Source organism: Ceratotherium simum, chromosome 22, assembly GCF_057802395.1.
Source record: "Ceratotherium simum simum isolate JZ-2026a chromosome 22, ASM5780239v1, whole genome shotgun sequence".
Taxonomy (NCBI): domain Eukaryota; kingdom Metazoa; phylum Chordata; class Mammalia; order Perissodactyla; family Rhinocerotidae; genus Ceratotherium; species Ceratotherium simum.
In genome coordinates, this window is record NC_141921.1 from 30,287,466 (window position 1) to 30,302,284 (window position 14,819).

Here is a 14,819-nt window from a genome sequence, read left to right on the forward strand (position 1 = left end):
CTCCTTGCCTTTATCTTTGGGGGGAGAGGGTATCTCTCCCTCTCCCCAAATCCCCCACGGACCTCTCTCTCAGCTCCTGCCCCAGGCTCCCTCTCACCTTAGTGAGAGTCAGGTCACAGCCAATGAGGAAAATGAAGCTGCCCATTCCCAAATTGAAACAGACAAGGTCATTGGAATTGCTGCAGTTTGGAATCATTCACTTCCCCCATTCCTGCAGCCCACAGAAGAGGGTGGTCCATTGTTCTCTGATCCGGAGGGGGCAAGGGACCCAGTGCTGGCCTGGCAGCTCCTTGGAGGCCAAGGCAGGCCAGGTTTAGCTGCCATGCCAGCTGGTGAAGTCTGAAACACTTTCATGATAGTTGGTTCACAGTCACTGCCCTGAGCCCCACCGAGCTCCTTCCACTGCCCCTCTGCCCCAGCCCTTCTCCTGGAATCCAATCCCATTGTCCAGCAACTAGAGAGGCAATGCTTGGGTGGCCACGGCCTCCAGGGCTGCTCCATTCAGTGCCTGGCTTGTGTCCATTCTGATTGGTCGATGTCTGTGCCTCACGGTTTGTTAAATATTTTGAATATCCCCCAGGTCAGGACGACTGAGCTGCAGGGTGGGCAGGAGGGAATGATAACACACATGCCTATAGGACCCCCTTTCAGGCCTCCTCCTTTCTCCAGCAATAAGGCCTACCGACCAGGCCCCAACCCCTTCATCACCACAGTTTGGATTCTTCTCATGGAGGCTAAGTTAATTATTGTTCAATGAGAGGTCATTCACTTGGGGACAACAGTCTAGGAGTCGTCATTCAGGCCTCTCCCTAAGGCCCCCAGGATAGGGACCACAATTGAATTGGCCATGTACCCATTATGGGAACCTAGTGCCAGCAGCAAGGGCACCCCTGTGCCTTACCCAATCACCCACTCATCACTCTGACACCCAATGAGACAGAAACACACAGCTCAGACCCCACAAAAAAGACACACGCAACTCAGATCTATGACTCTCTCATATACACACTAAGACATACAATGCAGATACACCTACACAGACCCATAAAACAGACCCTCCAGCTGTCCACACACAGCAAAGAAATGCACAGCCCAGGTACACTCACTCGGTGACATACAGCGAACTCAAACACATTCACAGAACAGAGACACACACCCAAGCCAGATGTTCACACATACTCCCCTGCGCCCAAGGGTGGGGCACACCACACGGAGGCACTCTTACACGAGGGCATGTTTTCCATCTTCTGTATGTCACAATAAAAGGAAAAGTGGCCCCCAAAGTAGGTAAATCTGTGTCTGCACATCTTCAGGGTCTACCCAGAGCCTGCAAATCCAGGTCAAACTGCTCTGCCTGGTGTTTGGGGTCCCAACTAACCAATCACGCCCTTTCCCCGTGGTGACCCCAATATCCACCCTCCTCTCAGACAGGCCATGCCCTGCTCACCAACTCCCCCCATCCAGGACCTAATCAAATCCCTAAATAGAAGCATCCGTTAGAGCCCAGAACAAGCCTGGGATCCCTTCACTCCCTCACTCCCCACCAGAACCCCCAGACCCAGACCTCAGGCCCCCAGGCACCTCTCCTTGCCCTGCCCCTCCCAGCACTGCGGCACACATCGCCCCATCTCGCCTTGCAGATGCCTAAGGTAACTCTTTCAAGAGCAGACACCTTGTCTCCCCATAGGAGCCAAATCCAGCAGACTCAGAGATTTCGGGTCATTCCATCTTTTATGTCCCTTCACTAACTGCCCCCATTAGTTTACTCTTGCACCTCTCTGAACCCTCAGACTGAGTCTTCCTGCCTCTCAACCCTCCCCTCCTCCAACCCTGAACAGCCATTGGAAAGCGCTTGTCTCTACTACCCACTCCAGCCTTTTCCCTCAACTTATCTAATGTTTCCATCATCAATAGCTTCCCTTCTTAGCCCTACCTTGCTCCATTGTAAATTTCTTCTCTACCCCTCCATATGGCCCAGGAGCTACACTTCTGTCTGTTTCTCGTCTATGTCTCTTGAGTCATCCTCTGTGCCAGGAACATAAATAAAGACAAATCTAGCACAACTAAAGAGAATTAGAGTACGATGAAGTTAGAGCAATATACTTTCTCCACGAGACTGCGGGCTTTCCAAAGGTGGGGGTTTGTGTCTCCATTATCAGCATCTTAGGAGTGGGACCGGTGTCTCAACAACCAGAGAGGGTAAGAGGAGGAAACAGGCTCAGACAGGGTATGCAACCTACTCAAGGTCTGGACAGATCACTATCTGTGCTGGGATTTGAACTCAGGCCTATGTGACTGTGGAGGCTGAGCTCTCACCACCAGCACAGGCTGGAGTGAGTCATGGCTAGGATCAGGCTGTCTGGAGCCAGCTCAGCCACTGTTTACTGACTGTCTACCTCTCAGCCATGATCCCTGTCCTCAGGCCCAGCCAGGGATGACTCACTAGGAAGCAGGAGAGTGGCTATGGCTCTGGGTCAGCCTCGGGTACCATTTTATTATCATCATTATCTCTACCTTCATTAGCCAAATCATTGACTGCTTATTAAGCAGTCAGGCCACTGACATGTGGCCTGTGCTGACACACCCTGCCCTTGGGGCAGTCACGTATCCTAGAACCTATGATGCCAGCAAAAAGCCATCACCCACCATCCATGCTTCCATTCATGCCACCATTCAACATCTCTCTTGACGTCCACTTGTACCAGATGCTGTGCTAGATGCCGAGGGGCACAAAATAGATATGATACTGTCCCTGCCTTCATCGAACATCCTGTCTATAACAGAGAGAGACATATAAGTAATTGTAACACCAAGTGATCTGAACTGTGATAGAGGGACGTACAACGGGCAGGAGGAGCTCAGAAGATGAAGTGATTAAATCCGCCTGGAGGTGAGAAAAATTCTTCAGCCAAGTGGTGACAGCTTTGAGCTAAAGAGATTGCTTGTCTTAAACTTTATATAAATGGAAACATATAGAATGTACTTTTTTGTGTTTGTCTTCTTTCACTCAATACTATGTCTGAGATTCATTCTGCAGCAGTAACCCATTCATTTTCATTGTTGTAAAGTATCCCATCACACTACTATTCATTTATCCATTATACTGCTGATGAACATTTGGCTCATCAAGTAATATTGCTAGGGTTATTCTTGCACACATTTTTTGGTGCACAAAGGTTTGTAGATCTGTTGCTATATAACAACTGGAATTACCGACTTGTAGAATGTGTGCTCAGGGCCGGCCCCGTGGCTTAGCGGTTAAGTATGTGCGCTCCGCTGCTGGCGCCCCAGGTTCGATTCCAGGTGCACACCGACGCACCGCTTCTCCAGCCATGCTGAGGCTGCGTCCCACATACAGCAACTAGAAGGATGTGCAGCTATGACATACAACTATCTACTGGGGCTTTGGGGGAAAAAATAAATAAATAAAATTATTAAAAAAAAAAAAAAGAATGTGTGCTCAACTTGAGTAGATCTTGCCAGTTTTTCAAAGTGGTTGTACCAATCTACACTTCCATTAGCAGATTTTAAAATCCAGATATAACACTGTCCTTATCCACAATTACCCAGATGCTCATTAGAACTGTTTTTATTTTTTTATTTCTCAAATAGATGTATATTTGTGATCACCACAAAGTAACCACTTGCTTTATTGCTTTTTGAAATATGAGTTATTTTCCCTTTTAAGATGTTTTTTATTAAATATTGAGTAAAACAAAATATTTATAAAGAATACATAAAGTATAAAGAATAACAGTACAATGAACCCTCATCATTGTTCTCTAGATCATTATTACCATCAACTTTGAAGTCCTTTCTAAATCTATCACCTCTCCCTAAGGGTAATAACAACTCTGAATTAATAACTACCCTGAATTTTGGATGAATCACTTCTTTACTTTTCTTTATGGTTTTAAAGCATACTTATTTATGTGTCCCTAAAAAATATTTTTTAGTTTGTATTTTTTGAACTTTATATAAATGGAATAATTCTGTTTTCTGACTTATTTTCTTTTTTAATAATTTTATTTATTTATTTTTTTTTCCCCAAAGCCCCAGTAGATAGTTGTACGCCATAGCTGCACATCCTTCTAGTTGTTGTATGTGGGACGCGGCCTCAGCATGGCCGGAGAAGTGGTGCGTCGGTGCGCGCCTGGGATCTGAACCCGGGCCACCAGCAGCGGAGCGCGCCCACTTAACCGCTAAGCCATGGGGCCGGCCCCTGACTTGCTTATTTTCAATCAACATAATGTACCTGAATAATAGTACTAAATGCCAATTTTTTTCTCTTACAAACACTGCAGTTATGAATATTCATATATACTGTCAAATAAAAAACATCTGGACTTAGTAAAGAGAGACTTTACTTGAAACGATTGTTGCAAGGGAGGAAAGGAACTATTGCAGTACGGAGAGAGAAGCTGTTGCAATGGGAGGACGCTCTGCCCATAAGACCTGCACATGTCTCAAGAATTAGGCAAAGAGAGTTTTTCTTTCATAGGGAGGTATAAACAAGGCTAGAAAGAACTGGGTGTGCGGAAGTGGGATGACCAGGGGTGGCACGATGGGACAGTAGATCAGAGAATGTTTTCCCTTGAGGCCAGCCTTTTCTCAGGAGAGGCTATTAAGGAGGGGTTGTGCGCTGGCTCAAGCTGAGTGGGAGGGGCAGGGGGCGCAAAGTTCAGGGACCTGGGGGAAAGAAAGCTCAACGAAAGTTTGGTTAACAAGTATTTTGTTCTGATTGATCAGTGGGGACAAGCAGTTCATCTACGCGTTTTCAAGGCAGAGAATTGGAATTTGGAGTTTGTGTCTAGCCTTGTCATGGGTAAACAAGGGGGCACCCATGAGTTTTATCTAAGTCATATCATGCAGGGTGTTTCTTTACAGTAATCTGTGTTCCAGAACACAAAAAGGTGGGAGGGGTTTCCTAACCTTGGCTCTTTTCCAGGATCACAGGGCTTAGCTAAAGTTCAACACTGTCAGTACATTTCCTGATAAACATATGCAAGAATTTCTTTAAAGTATATATCCAGAAGTGGAATTGGTGGGTCAAAAGATATGTGTAGTTTAAGGCAAATGAAACCGGGATCAAAATGAATAGGGAGGGCCGGCTCCGTGGCTTAGCGGTTAAGTGCGCGCACTCTGATGCTGGCGGCCTGGGTTCGGATCCCGGAAGCGCCCCGAGGCACCACTTCTCCGTCCAACGTGAGGCCGAGTCCCACGTACAGCAACTAAAAGGATGTGAACCTATGACATACAACTGTCTGCTGGGGCTTTGGGGGGAAAAAAACTGAATAAATAAAATCTTTTAAAAAAAAAAAAATGAATAGGGAACCCACCAGCTGGGAAAAAATATTTGCAAACCATATATCTGACAAGGGATTAATCTCCATAATACATAAAGAACTCACACAATTGAATAACAAAAAAACAAACAAACCAATCAAAAAATGGGCAGAGGAAATGAACAGACACTTCTCCAAAGAAGATATACAAATGGCCAATATGCACATGAAAAGACGCTCAACATCACTAGTCATCAGGGAAATGCAAATCAAAACCACACTAAGATATCACCTTACACCCGTTAGAATGGCTATAACCACCAAGACAAAAAGCAACAAATGCTGGAGAGGCTGTGGAGAAACGGGAACCCTAATCTACTGCTGGTGGGAATGCAAACTGGTGTAGACTCTATGGAAAACAGTATGGAGATTCATCAAAAAATTAAAAATAGAAATACCTTATGATCCACCTATCCCACTGCTGGGTATCTACCCAACGAACCTAAAATCAACAATCCAAAGAGGCTCATGCACCCATATGTTCATCGCAGTATTATTCACTATAGCCAAGACATGGAAGCAACCAAAGTGTCCCTCAACTGATGAATGGATAAAGACGTGGTACGTATATACCATGGATGCTACTCAGCCATAAAGACAGACAAAATCGTCCCATTTGCAACAACATGGATGGACCTGGAGGGTATTATGTGAAGTGAAATAAGCCAGAAAGATAAAGACAAGCAGGGCATGATTTCACTCATATGTGGAAGATGAACCAACACACGCACAGATAGAATTGTTTGGTGGTTACCAGGGGCTAGGGGGGTGGGGGGTGGGCACAAGGGGTGGAGGGATGCACTTATATGGTGACTGATAAACAATAATGTACAACAAAAATTTCACAATAAACAAACAAACAAACAAAAGGATATGTGTAGTTTCACTTTTACTGGGCGATGTCAAATTGTTTTCCAAAGTACCAGTCTACACTTCTACCAACTGTATGGGAGCTCCAGTTGCTCCATACCTTCACCGACACTTGAGGATTTCAAAATGTTTGCCAATCTGGCGGACGTGAAGTGGGTCTCATCGCATTTCCTTGATTATTAATGAGACTGAGCATCTTTCATTGTTAATTCGACGTGTTTCTCTTCTGTGAAATGGCTTCGCCCCACTTTTCAAATGGGTTGTTTATCTTTTTCTTACTGATTTGTGGGAGTTCACCAATACGTTTTGTAAGAATAAACCGATGAACGACTGAAAAGCTATGAACTGAGATTAGGTTTGGGAGATCCCCAACAACTAACAATCTTAAAAACTGCCCCTCCCGAAGCTTCTAATTTGATCCTCTTTAGATCCTTATGAAAGGCTCTGTAACCCCATTTCTCAGGTGAGTTTTTCCATCATTGCAGGCTTCTCTCTGTGGGAAAGGGACCGGAACAACATCTTCCAGACGTTGCACTTCCACAACCCCGGCGGACTAACCACCGGTTACACAGTACTGTCGCAACGCGCACAACTCCGGGCTACTCGAGATGTTCTCGCGAGAGTTGGTTCCAGCTGATCATGTGACAACCCAAGATGGCGGTGCCCAGCGAGGCGGAGAAAGAGGCAGAAGTTTACTTAATAGTGAGCGGTATACCCTCGCAGTTGCGCTCTGCCCAGCTACGGAGCTACTTTAGCCAATTCCGGGAACAGCGCGGCTGTGGCTTTCTCTGTTTCCACTACCGGCATCGGCCGGAGCGGGCCCCTCCCCAGGCTGCTCCTGACTCTACCCAAACTCCTACTGGCCAGGTTCTCGCCCAGACTTCAGTCACCGATGCCCGCGCTCTCTCCAGTCGGCACTCTGCCCCCTCCCAGACCCGCACCTGCTGCTGCGTCATCTCGGTACAGGGAGCGGCTCAAGCTCAGAGGCTTCTTCGCATGTACTCGGGCCGCCGGTGGCTGGATTCTCAAGGGACTTGGTTGCCGGGTCGTTGTGTCATCCGCAGGCTTCGGCTACCTACTGAGGCATCAGGTACGGGTGAGAAAGACAATAAACTGAGCCTCCGGGCCCTGGAACAGAGGCATCTCTCCTGAGGGATGATGAGGACAAGTCACGTCTCTGGTTACGAGTCTTTAGTTTCGGTCATTTCTGGATAGAGCTTCAAGCTCAACTTGCACATTAGTTTACCTCAGGGAGAAACAAAACCAGAAAGAGGCTTATTCAGATGATCTTCTCCCGCCTGAGACCCTTTTCTCTGAGGGGTTGATTTTGCACTGACACAGAAGGGAAAAAAGGAAATCAAGTTTCTAAAAATCTTATTGTCTTTTTTTTTTTTTATTACGGAGGTAACACTGCTTTATAACATGATATTGCCGGGAAAGAGGGAGAATCCCCCCCTCTGCCCTTTCCCTTAAGGTTCTTCTCGCTGGCCAAATAATTAAGAAGACAGGTTCGCAGGAGAAAATAATACCAAGTTTAATAACATGCGTACAAGGGAGAAACCTGGGAAACTGAGTTTCTCAACACAATGGCAGAGATTCTCATCTTAAATACTATTTTAAGCTAAAGACAAAGGAGGATGTTGGGGGTGGGTTGTGTTTTGGGATTTCAGAGGGGAAGAAGACAATTTACATGAAGAGGGAAATGTAAATATTTGTCAGACAATGCTTTGCATGGCTACCTATAGAGAATGTGGCTGGAGAGACAGGAATTATAGTAATCAAAAGTATGTAGATTTAAGTCTTCTTCTTCCGTCCTGATAAGAGTTTTCACAGATAAGGTCATCCCCTGCTCTTCCCACTACATAGAGGGAGATACCTTTACAAATGTAAATATTTGGTAAACAGAACTTTGTTTAGAATGGGCTTAGCGAGGACCCTGCCAGCCTATCTACACCCAGAGTTAAATTCCTTTAGGCAGTTTGGGGGAGGTCAAATGTCCGTCAGAGAAAACAATCAAGGTAAAGAGATATATTTCAGGGTGGCCAATTTTGATCTCCCACGATATAAATTTCAGATGTACGTCATTATATTCCGATTTCTGTGTAGTCTTATTGTCCTTCTTTATTGCACTCTTTGTTGCTCACCACCCAGTCTTCTCTTGGCAAGATGCAAATGAAGAGACGCTGTCTTTTCTCACAACAGCTCCCATTTTCATGGGAAATCACTTTGATGGGGAACAGGAAACACAGTGCAGAGCCCTGTCATTCATTCATTCAATAAATCTAGCTTTTGTTGCTAGACCTAGTGTGACTCTAGCTGGTATGCAGAGAACAGTTGGACGCAGTCTGTGCTCAGAATCCAGAGGGGAAGACAGATTTGTAAAGAGGTAATTGTCACAGAGATGCCATTCTTTTTTTTTTTTTTAACTTTTTTTTTTTTTTAATTTATTTTTCCTCCAAAGCCCCAGTAGATAGTTGTGTGTCATAGCTGCACATCCTTCTAGTTGCTGTATGTGGGATACGGCCTCAGCATGGCCGGAGAAGCAGTGCGTCGGTGCACGCCCGGGATCCGAACCCAGGCCGCCAGTAGTGAAGCGTGCGCACCTAACCGTTAAGCCACGGGGCCGGCCCAAGATGCCATTCTAATTGTTAACATTTACTGAGCAGTTCCTGTGTACTTACTAGGCACTGTTCTAGGCTTTTCATTTCCTTATTGACTCCTCACAACAGTTCTCTAAGGTAGGAGCTATTCTTACCCATTTTATTTATTTTATTTATTTATTTTTTTTTTATAACGTTATTTGTTTATTTATTTTTTCCCCCAAAGCCCCAGTAGATAGTTGTATGTCATAGTTGCACAGCCTTCCAGTTGCTGTATGTGGGACTCGGCCCCAGCATGGCCGGAGAAGCAGTGCATTGGTGCGCGCCCGGGATCCGAACCCGGGCCGCCAGCAGCGGAGCGCGAGCACTTAACTGCTAAGCCACGGGTCCGGCCCTATTCTTACCCATTTTATAGGTGAGGAAACTGAGGGATGCAGAAGTTATGTTACTTCTCCAAGGTTACAGAGCTAGTAAGTAGCGGAGTCACCATACAAACCCAGGCATTTTGCTCCAGAGCCTTTGCTCTTTATCACCAAGTGCTGTGAGATGACAGAGAGAGAAACCAGTTCCCTAGAGGGATCAGAAAATGTGGCTTTTCACCTGGATCTTGAAGGATAAACAGGAGCTTGTAGGAAAAAATAGTGTTCAAAGTAAATGGCATGTGCAAAGACACAGAGATGTGAAAGCCCATAAAACTTTCAGGGCATGTTAAACTGGTTTGGTTGGAGCACATGGTGTGAGTGTTGGTAGCAGTTGAGAATTAAAAGGTCAACAGGAACCAGATCTGGAAGAAGCTTGTGTGCTTAGCTGAGGTGATGAGAAATGGCATAAAATTACTGGGTGATCTGGTCAAGGAATGGAGGAAGGGACTCTGGAGAAGTTTGAAAGGGAGGAACAGCATTAGGCTCAAGGATTTAAACCTTGACGGATTTCTGGCTCAGGTGTTGCTGGAGGCGTCTAGGTTTCAAGAGCCATTCTTCTCCCTTGCTTCCCAAGGTTTGGGCTCCTTTCCCTTCAAGACCCGGAAGGAGCTGCAGAGTCGGAAGGCTAAGAATGAAGCCTTCACCCTGGCCGACCTGAGGCAACTACCAGAGCTGAATCCACCAGTGCTGATGCCCAATGGGAATGTGGGGACTCCCCTGGGGGTCTTTTTGGAGTTGATCCGGGCCTGCCGCCTACCCGCTCGGATCATCACCCAGCTGCAGCTCCAGTTCCCCAAGACAGGTTCCTCCCGGCGCTATGGCAATGTGCCCTTCAAGTATGAGGACTCAGAGACTGTGGAGCAGGAAGAGCTTGTGTACACCGCCGAGGGCGAGGAAATACCCCAGGGAACCTGCATGGCAGACATACCAGCCAGCCCCTGTGGAGAGCCCGAGGAGGAAGGGGAAAAGGAGGAAGAAGAGTGGCACTCAGATGACGTGAGTACAGTGAGCCACCCTGTCCTTGCTGGCAGCTTAGAGGCCAAAGCATTAATAATACCACTCTTCAGCTGTATATACAAGAGTTCTAAACCTCGGGTCCTCAGGAGGGTTCCAGAGAGTTAGAACTCCCTGACATTGAGTGTAAAACTGCATTTACATGTGCAAATATGCGTGTCTTTGGGGAGAGGGGCCAGAACTTTTATCAGCAGATTCTCAAAGGGCTCTTCTTTTCATTCCCTCAGAAGGAATGTAAGGAGGCTCCTTTTCATAGATGAAAATCTACCAACCGTGAGATAAGATAATCTAAGGAAGTAGAGGCAAAGCTGGGATGTGAATCCAGTCCTCTTTGCTGCTTGTCTAACCTCTGTGTGCTTTCGTTACATGGCTGAGAAGTCATCTCTATTTTCTGAGTTTGAGTCTGTGGATTTTATCAGTGAACTACAGTCATGCAGCACATAACGACATTTCGGTCAATGACGGACCGCATATACCACAGTGGTCCCGTGAAATTAGTACCATATAACCTAGATGCATAGTAGGCTATACCCTCTAGGTTTGTGTAAGTACACTCTGTGAGGTTCGCACGACAAAATTGCCTAACGACACGTTTCTCAGAATGTATCCCTGTTAAGCAACGCGTGGCCGTAAACATTTCTTCTACTCCTTTCTCTGTACTTGGTTGTTCATCCATAAAAATCAGGAGAGATGTGATTTGTTGGGAAACTTTTGTTTTATGTATACTCTGGGTAAAAAGTAATCCACCTATGTCTTCAAAGCTCCCAGTCCAGAGTTGCTAACACATCTGGACTACATCCTTAGTCTGGTACTGTCCTGACTTTTCTCCAGCACCTGCTCTGCAGCAGTGAGTCCCGAGGCCTCTTGGAGTTTAACCAGGATAGGGGCCCCCAGGATTTCAAGCCAGGACTCATCCTATCATTCCGCAAGTCCAGTCAAGCAGTGGTAAACACGGGCTAGTGCAGGATTCCAAAGACATTCTAAGACCTATTTCCTGCCCTCAAAGAGCCTTAAATCTCCTTGGAGAGAGAGAACCAGCAACTGGAAAGGCTGTATGGTGTGGCAACCCAGGTTTGAATGCTAGCTCTGCCACTCTCTGGGTGTACTATCTTGGACAAATCACTTTACTCCTCTGAACCCAGGTTTCTTCATCTGTAGAATGGAAACAATGGTACTTCACGCATTGTTGGGGTGATTAAAAAAGCTGTTATGTGAAGGGCCTGACACACAGTAGACAATAGATATTAGTTCTTGTTCCTTCTGTCTTTGTGACATAATGTATAAAGGCCTAAACAGTGTGTACTGATTAGCACTGAGAAGTTCAGAGACAAGTGAGAGTGCTGTGGGCCTCAGTGTGGGGGGCTTCATGTAGGCTGTAGAACTGGAGGGATGAGGAGGATTTAAGCAAGTGAAGAAGAGAAGGTGGTGGGAGAGGAGGGCAGATGCTTCGGGCAGGGGGAACAACATGGCCAAAAGCACAGAGAGAAGAGTGAGTCAGGCTTGTGAGGGGAAGGAGCCAAGTATGTTGAGAAACAGGATGGAGAGATGTGTTGGTTAAGGCCTCAAGGGCCAAATATGTGCTGCTTCTCAGAGAAATTTGGAGGAATGGAGCTGAGGGCCCATCTCACAGGCCTCCTGTGCCTTGAGCTGCCCTCCTTGTGGGCATGAGGCCAAGAAGCTAGACAGACAGGTCACCTCTCCCCACCTTCTCCCAGGACGATGACCAGGGTGAGGAGTGGGAGCGGCATGAAGCCCTGCATGAGGACGTGACCGGGCAGGAGCGTACCACTGAGCGGCTCTTTGAGGAGGAGATTGAGCTCAAGTGGGAGAAGGGCGGCTCCGGCCTGGTGTTCTACACTGATGCCCAGTTCTGGCAGGAGGAAGAAGGAGGTAATGCTGGCACCCAGGCAAGGGCAGGAGGGATCCCTGCTGCATTCGCTCAGGACTGTCTGTTCCACATGGTGGCTTCCCTGGCAGTGAGCCTAAATAAAGCGCTAGGGAAGAGGCTTACTTTGATTGTATATGAAAGACCAGTCATCCTTTTTAGGGGTGGGGGATCAGTGGAGTGGAGAGAAAATGCCCTCCTGCAAATTCTGAATGACCCTCCCAGAGGAGATTTACAAATACAATCAAAAGCCACAAGTTCTAGAATGAATGTCTGAGTCTGGATTTAACTCTCAACAGAACTGAGTCCTTATCTCACTTTGCTTGATGCTTTCATATCTGCAGACTTTGATGAACAGACAGCCGATGACTGGGATGTGGACATGAGTGTTTACTACAACAGAGGTACTGGGCCAGGGGTTGCAGTACTGGGACGTGGAACTGGTGCCCTGGCCTTGCGGTGACACTTTACCAGAGCTGCTTAGCAGAGGCTGAGACAGGGGACCAGTTCCCTTGGTGTAGCCCACTGAGAGCATTCCTCTCTTAAAACATCTCTAGTTGAGTGCATTGAGTGCTGGTGTGGACAGAGCCTTTTTCCTTTCTTTGTGGAGGAAGCTGACTAGGGACAGCCCTCAGGGAGCTCTGGTTCTGCTGGGCAGGCCCTGGTAGAGTGGGAGGGTCAGGAGCTCAGGCTCTGGTTAAGAGTTTAGATCCTGCTGTCAAAAATGACCTGGGGGGACATAGGGGGTGGGAGGGGAAGACCTGGGTTCTAATTCTGTCTCTCATTTGTTGGCTCTATGATTTTTCTGCACCACAGTTTCCTCATCTGTAAGATGGGAGAGCCATGGCAAGCTTGGCATGCTCCAAGTCTAATGAGAGAGATAAAAATAAAGTAATAAAACACTATAAAGATGAATATGTAAATCTTGTGAGGAGGTCCTAGAAACCTGATTTTCCCCCTTTCTGCTGAAGAGAGACCCTTCCAAAAACTGGGCTCTGCTTCCTCAGGTGGTGGAGACAAGGATGCCCGAGACTCTGTCCAAATGCGTCTGGAACGGAGACTCCGTGATGGCCAGGAGGACGGCTCCATGATCGAACGCCAGGTGGGCACCTTTGAGCGCCACACCAAGGTGAGCACTGTGCCCAGCCCATTGACCCCTCTTTTTTCCTTTTCTACCCTTATTCCTTCTCTCCCCCCCCCCCCCCCCCCCCCCCCCCCGCAGGAGCCCTGTCTCTTGAGTCTTCTCCCTCCCCTCTGCAGGGCATTGGGCGGAAGGTGATGGAGCAGCAGGGCTGGGCCGAAGGCCAGGGCCTGGGGAGCCGGGGCTCAGGGGTGCCCGAGGCCCTGGATGGTGATGGCCAGCACCCCAGATGCAAGCGTGGATTGGGGTGAGTATGGCTGAGGGACTTTGCTGGGGGTCTAAGCTAGCCTTTCAGCTGTACCCTAGTTTCTCCCTTCTCTCTGGTTTTGGGATGGGTGCTGGGGACTCAGGATGAACTTCAAAGTAGAGTTAGAAGGAAAAAGTAGGTCTGGCGCTGGTTTTTTTTAGACCAAACCCTAAGGCTTGACTGGACCATGGATCTCCTGAGGGAGTCGTTCCCCCTAGTCTGAGGAGTTTCGACTTGATAATTGCCAGTAGGCAGTGACTGTGAGTTACAGAGTGGTGACATTTGTTCTAAACTTTGTGTACTATTTAAAACAAAAGCAGTGTGTGAGGCCCCTGGTTGCTAGCACTGTCAATGGATGGATAAGGGGGCTGGAGAACAAAGATCCAGATTTAAAGCTCTGTCTTTGAGACAAACCTAGTATGTAGTAGCTACTTCCCTGTCCTTTCCCAGTCCCCTTACTGGGGTTTGAGAGAGAGCAGCCCTCTCACTGAGAGCCCTTTCTAATCCAGGTACCATGGAGAGAAGCTACAGCCATTTGTGCAACTGAAGAGGCCCTGTGGAACTGGCTTGGGGCTCATCTCCACCATCTATGATGAGCCCCTACCCCAGGACCAAGGGGAGTCGCTGCTTCGCCGCCAGCCACCCACCAGCATGAAGTTTCGGACAGACATGGCCTTTGTGAGGGGTTCCAGTTGTGCCTTGGACAGCAACTCAAAGCCTGAGTGACAGATTCAGGGGCTTCCTTAGTTAGGATCATTCATTACTGCACAGTGGCAGCCCCCTGCCAGATCTCCCACCAGAGCAGAAAGAACTCTGGGAGCAGCAACCTGCAGGACTTGTTCAGGGTGTTTTGTTCTGAACTTGCCTTTAGGCTCTCTACCTCAAGGGCATTTTTACAAAAAGCCCTCCTACCCCTCTGCCCTTTGATATTAGGGCTTAATGACGTCTTCTCTTTGGTCTCCTAAGCCTAGTTCCTGTTTAGGCTTGCCCGTGGCCTCCCCCAATACCTTGAGAAGCTGGACTGACTGTGGTTATCAGCACAGCCTTCCTTGGAGGGTCACCATGAAGGCCAGAAAGGCGGGGGAAGGGACCTGGGGAAGGAGAGGTTTGTGGGGCTGGGAAGAGACGATTTGGGGGCGGGCCCTCCAACGCCTCTACGCTTAACCGCCTGGGTCCGGAGAGTCCGCGGGAGGTGGTTGGGTCTGCGACCTAACGGGACGATAAAGGTTTCCACGGGATTTCTCTTTCTCTCCTGTTTTGGGCCGGGAGGAAGGTCGGGGAAATCCCGGGGACAA

General features: G+C 47.7%; 1 protein-coding gene across 1 annotated transcript; it reads left to right on the forward strand.

Moving 5' to 3' along the window:
• The first annotated feature begins 6,854 nt into the window (after positions 1-6,854).
• On the forward strand, positions 6,855-14,639 carry GPATCH3 (G-patch domain containing 3). The gene is made up of 7 exons (XM_004425789.3): positions 6,855-7,305; positions 9,812-10,233; positions 11,967-12,141; positions 12,481-12,540; positions 13,144-13,265; positions 13,397-13,524; positions 14,034-14,639. Exons 1-7 carry the CDS (start codon positions 6,870-6,872, stop codon positions 14,248-14,250), a joined length of 1,560 nt encoding a protein of 519 aa, XP_004425846.2. The 5' UTR covers positions 6,855-6,869; the 3' UTR covers positions 14,251-14,639.
• Positions 14,640-14,819: the final 180 nt, after the last annotated feature.

Excerpts from the sequence above, each read along its gene's own strand:
- GPATCH3 (XM_004425789.3), top strand. The coding sequence starts at position 6,870 with ATGGCGGTGCCCAGCGAGGCGGAGAAAGAGGCAGAAGTTTACTTAATA. Across the intron at positions 7,306-9,811 it reads GCTACCTACTGAGGCATCAG|GTTTGGGCTCCTTTCCCTTC; the intron begins GTACGGGTGAGA and ends TTGCTTCCCAAG. Across the intron at positions 13,266-13,396 it reads CCTTTGAGCGCCACACCAAG|GGCATTGGGCGGAAGGTGAT; the intron begins GTGAGCACTGTG and ends TCCCCTCTGCAG.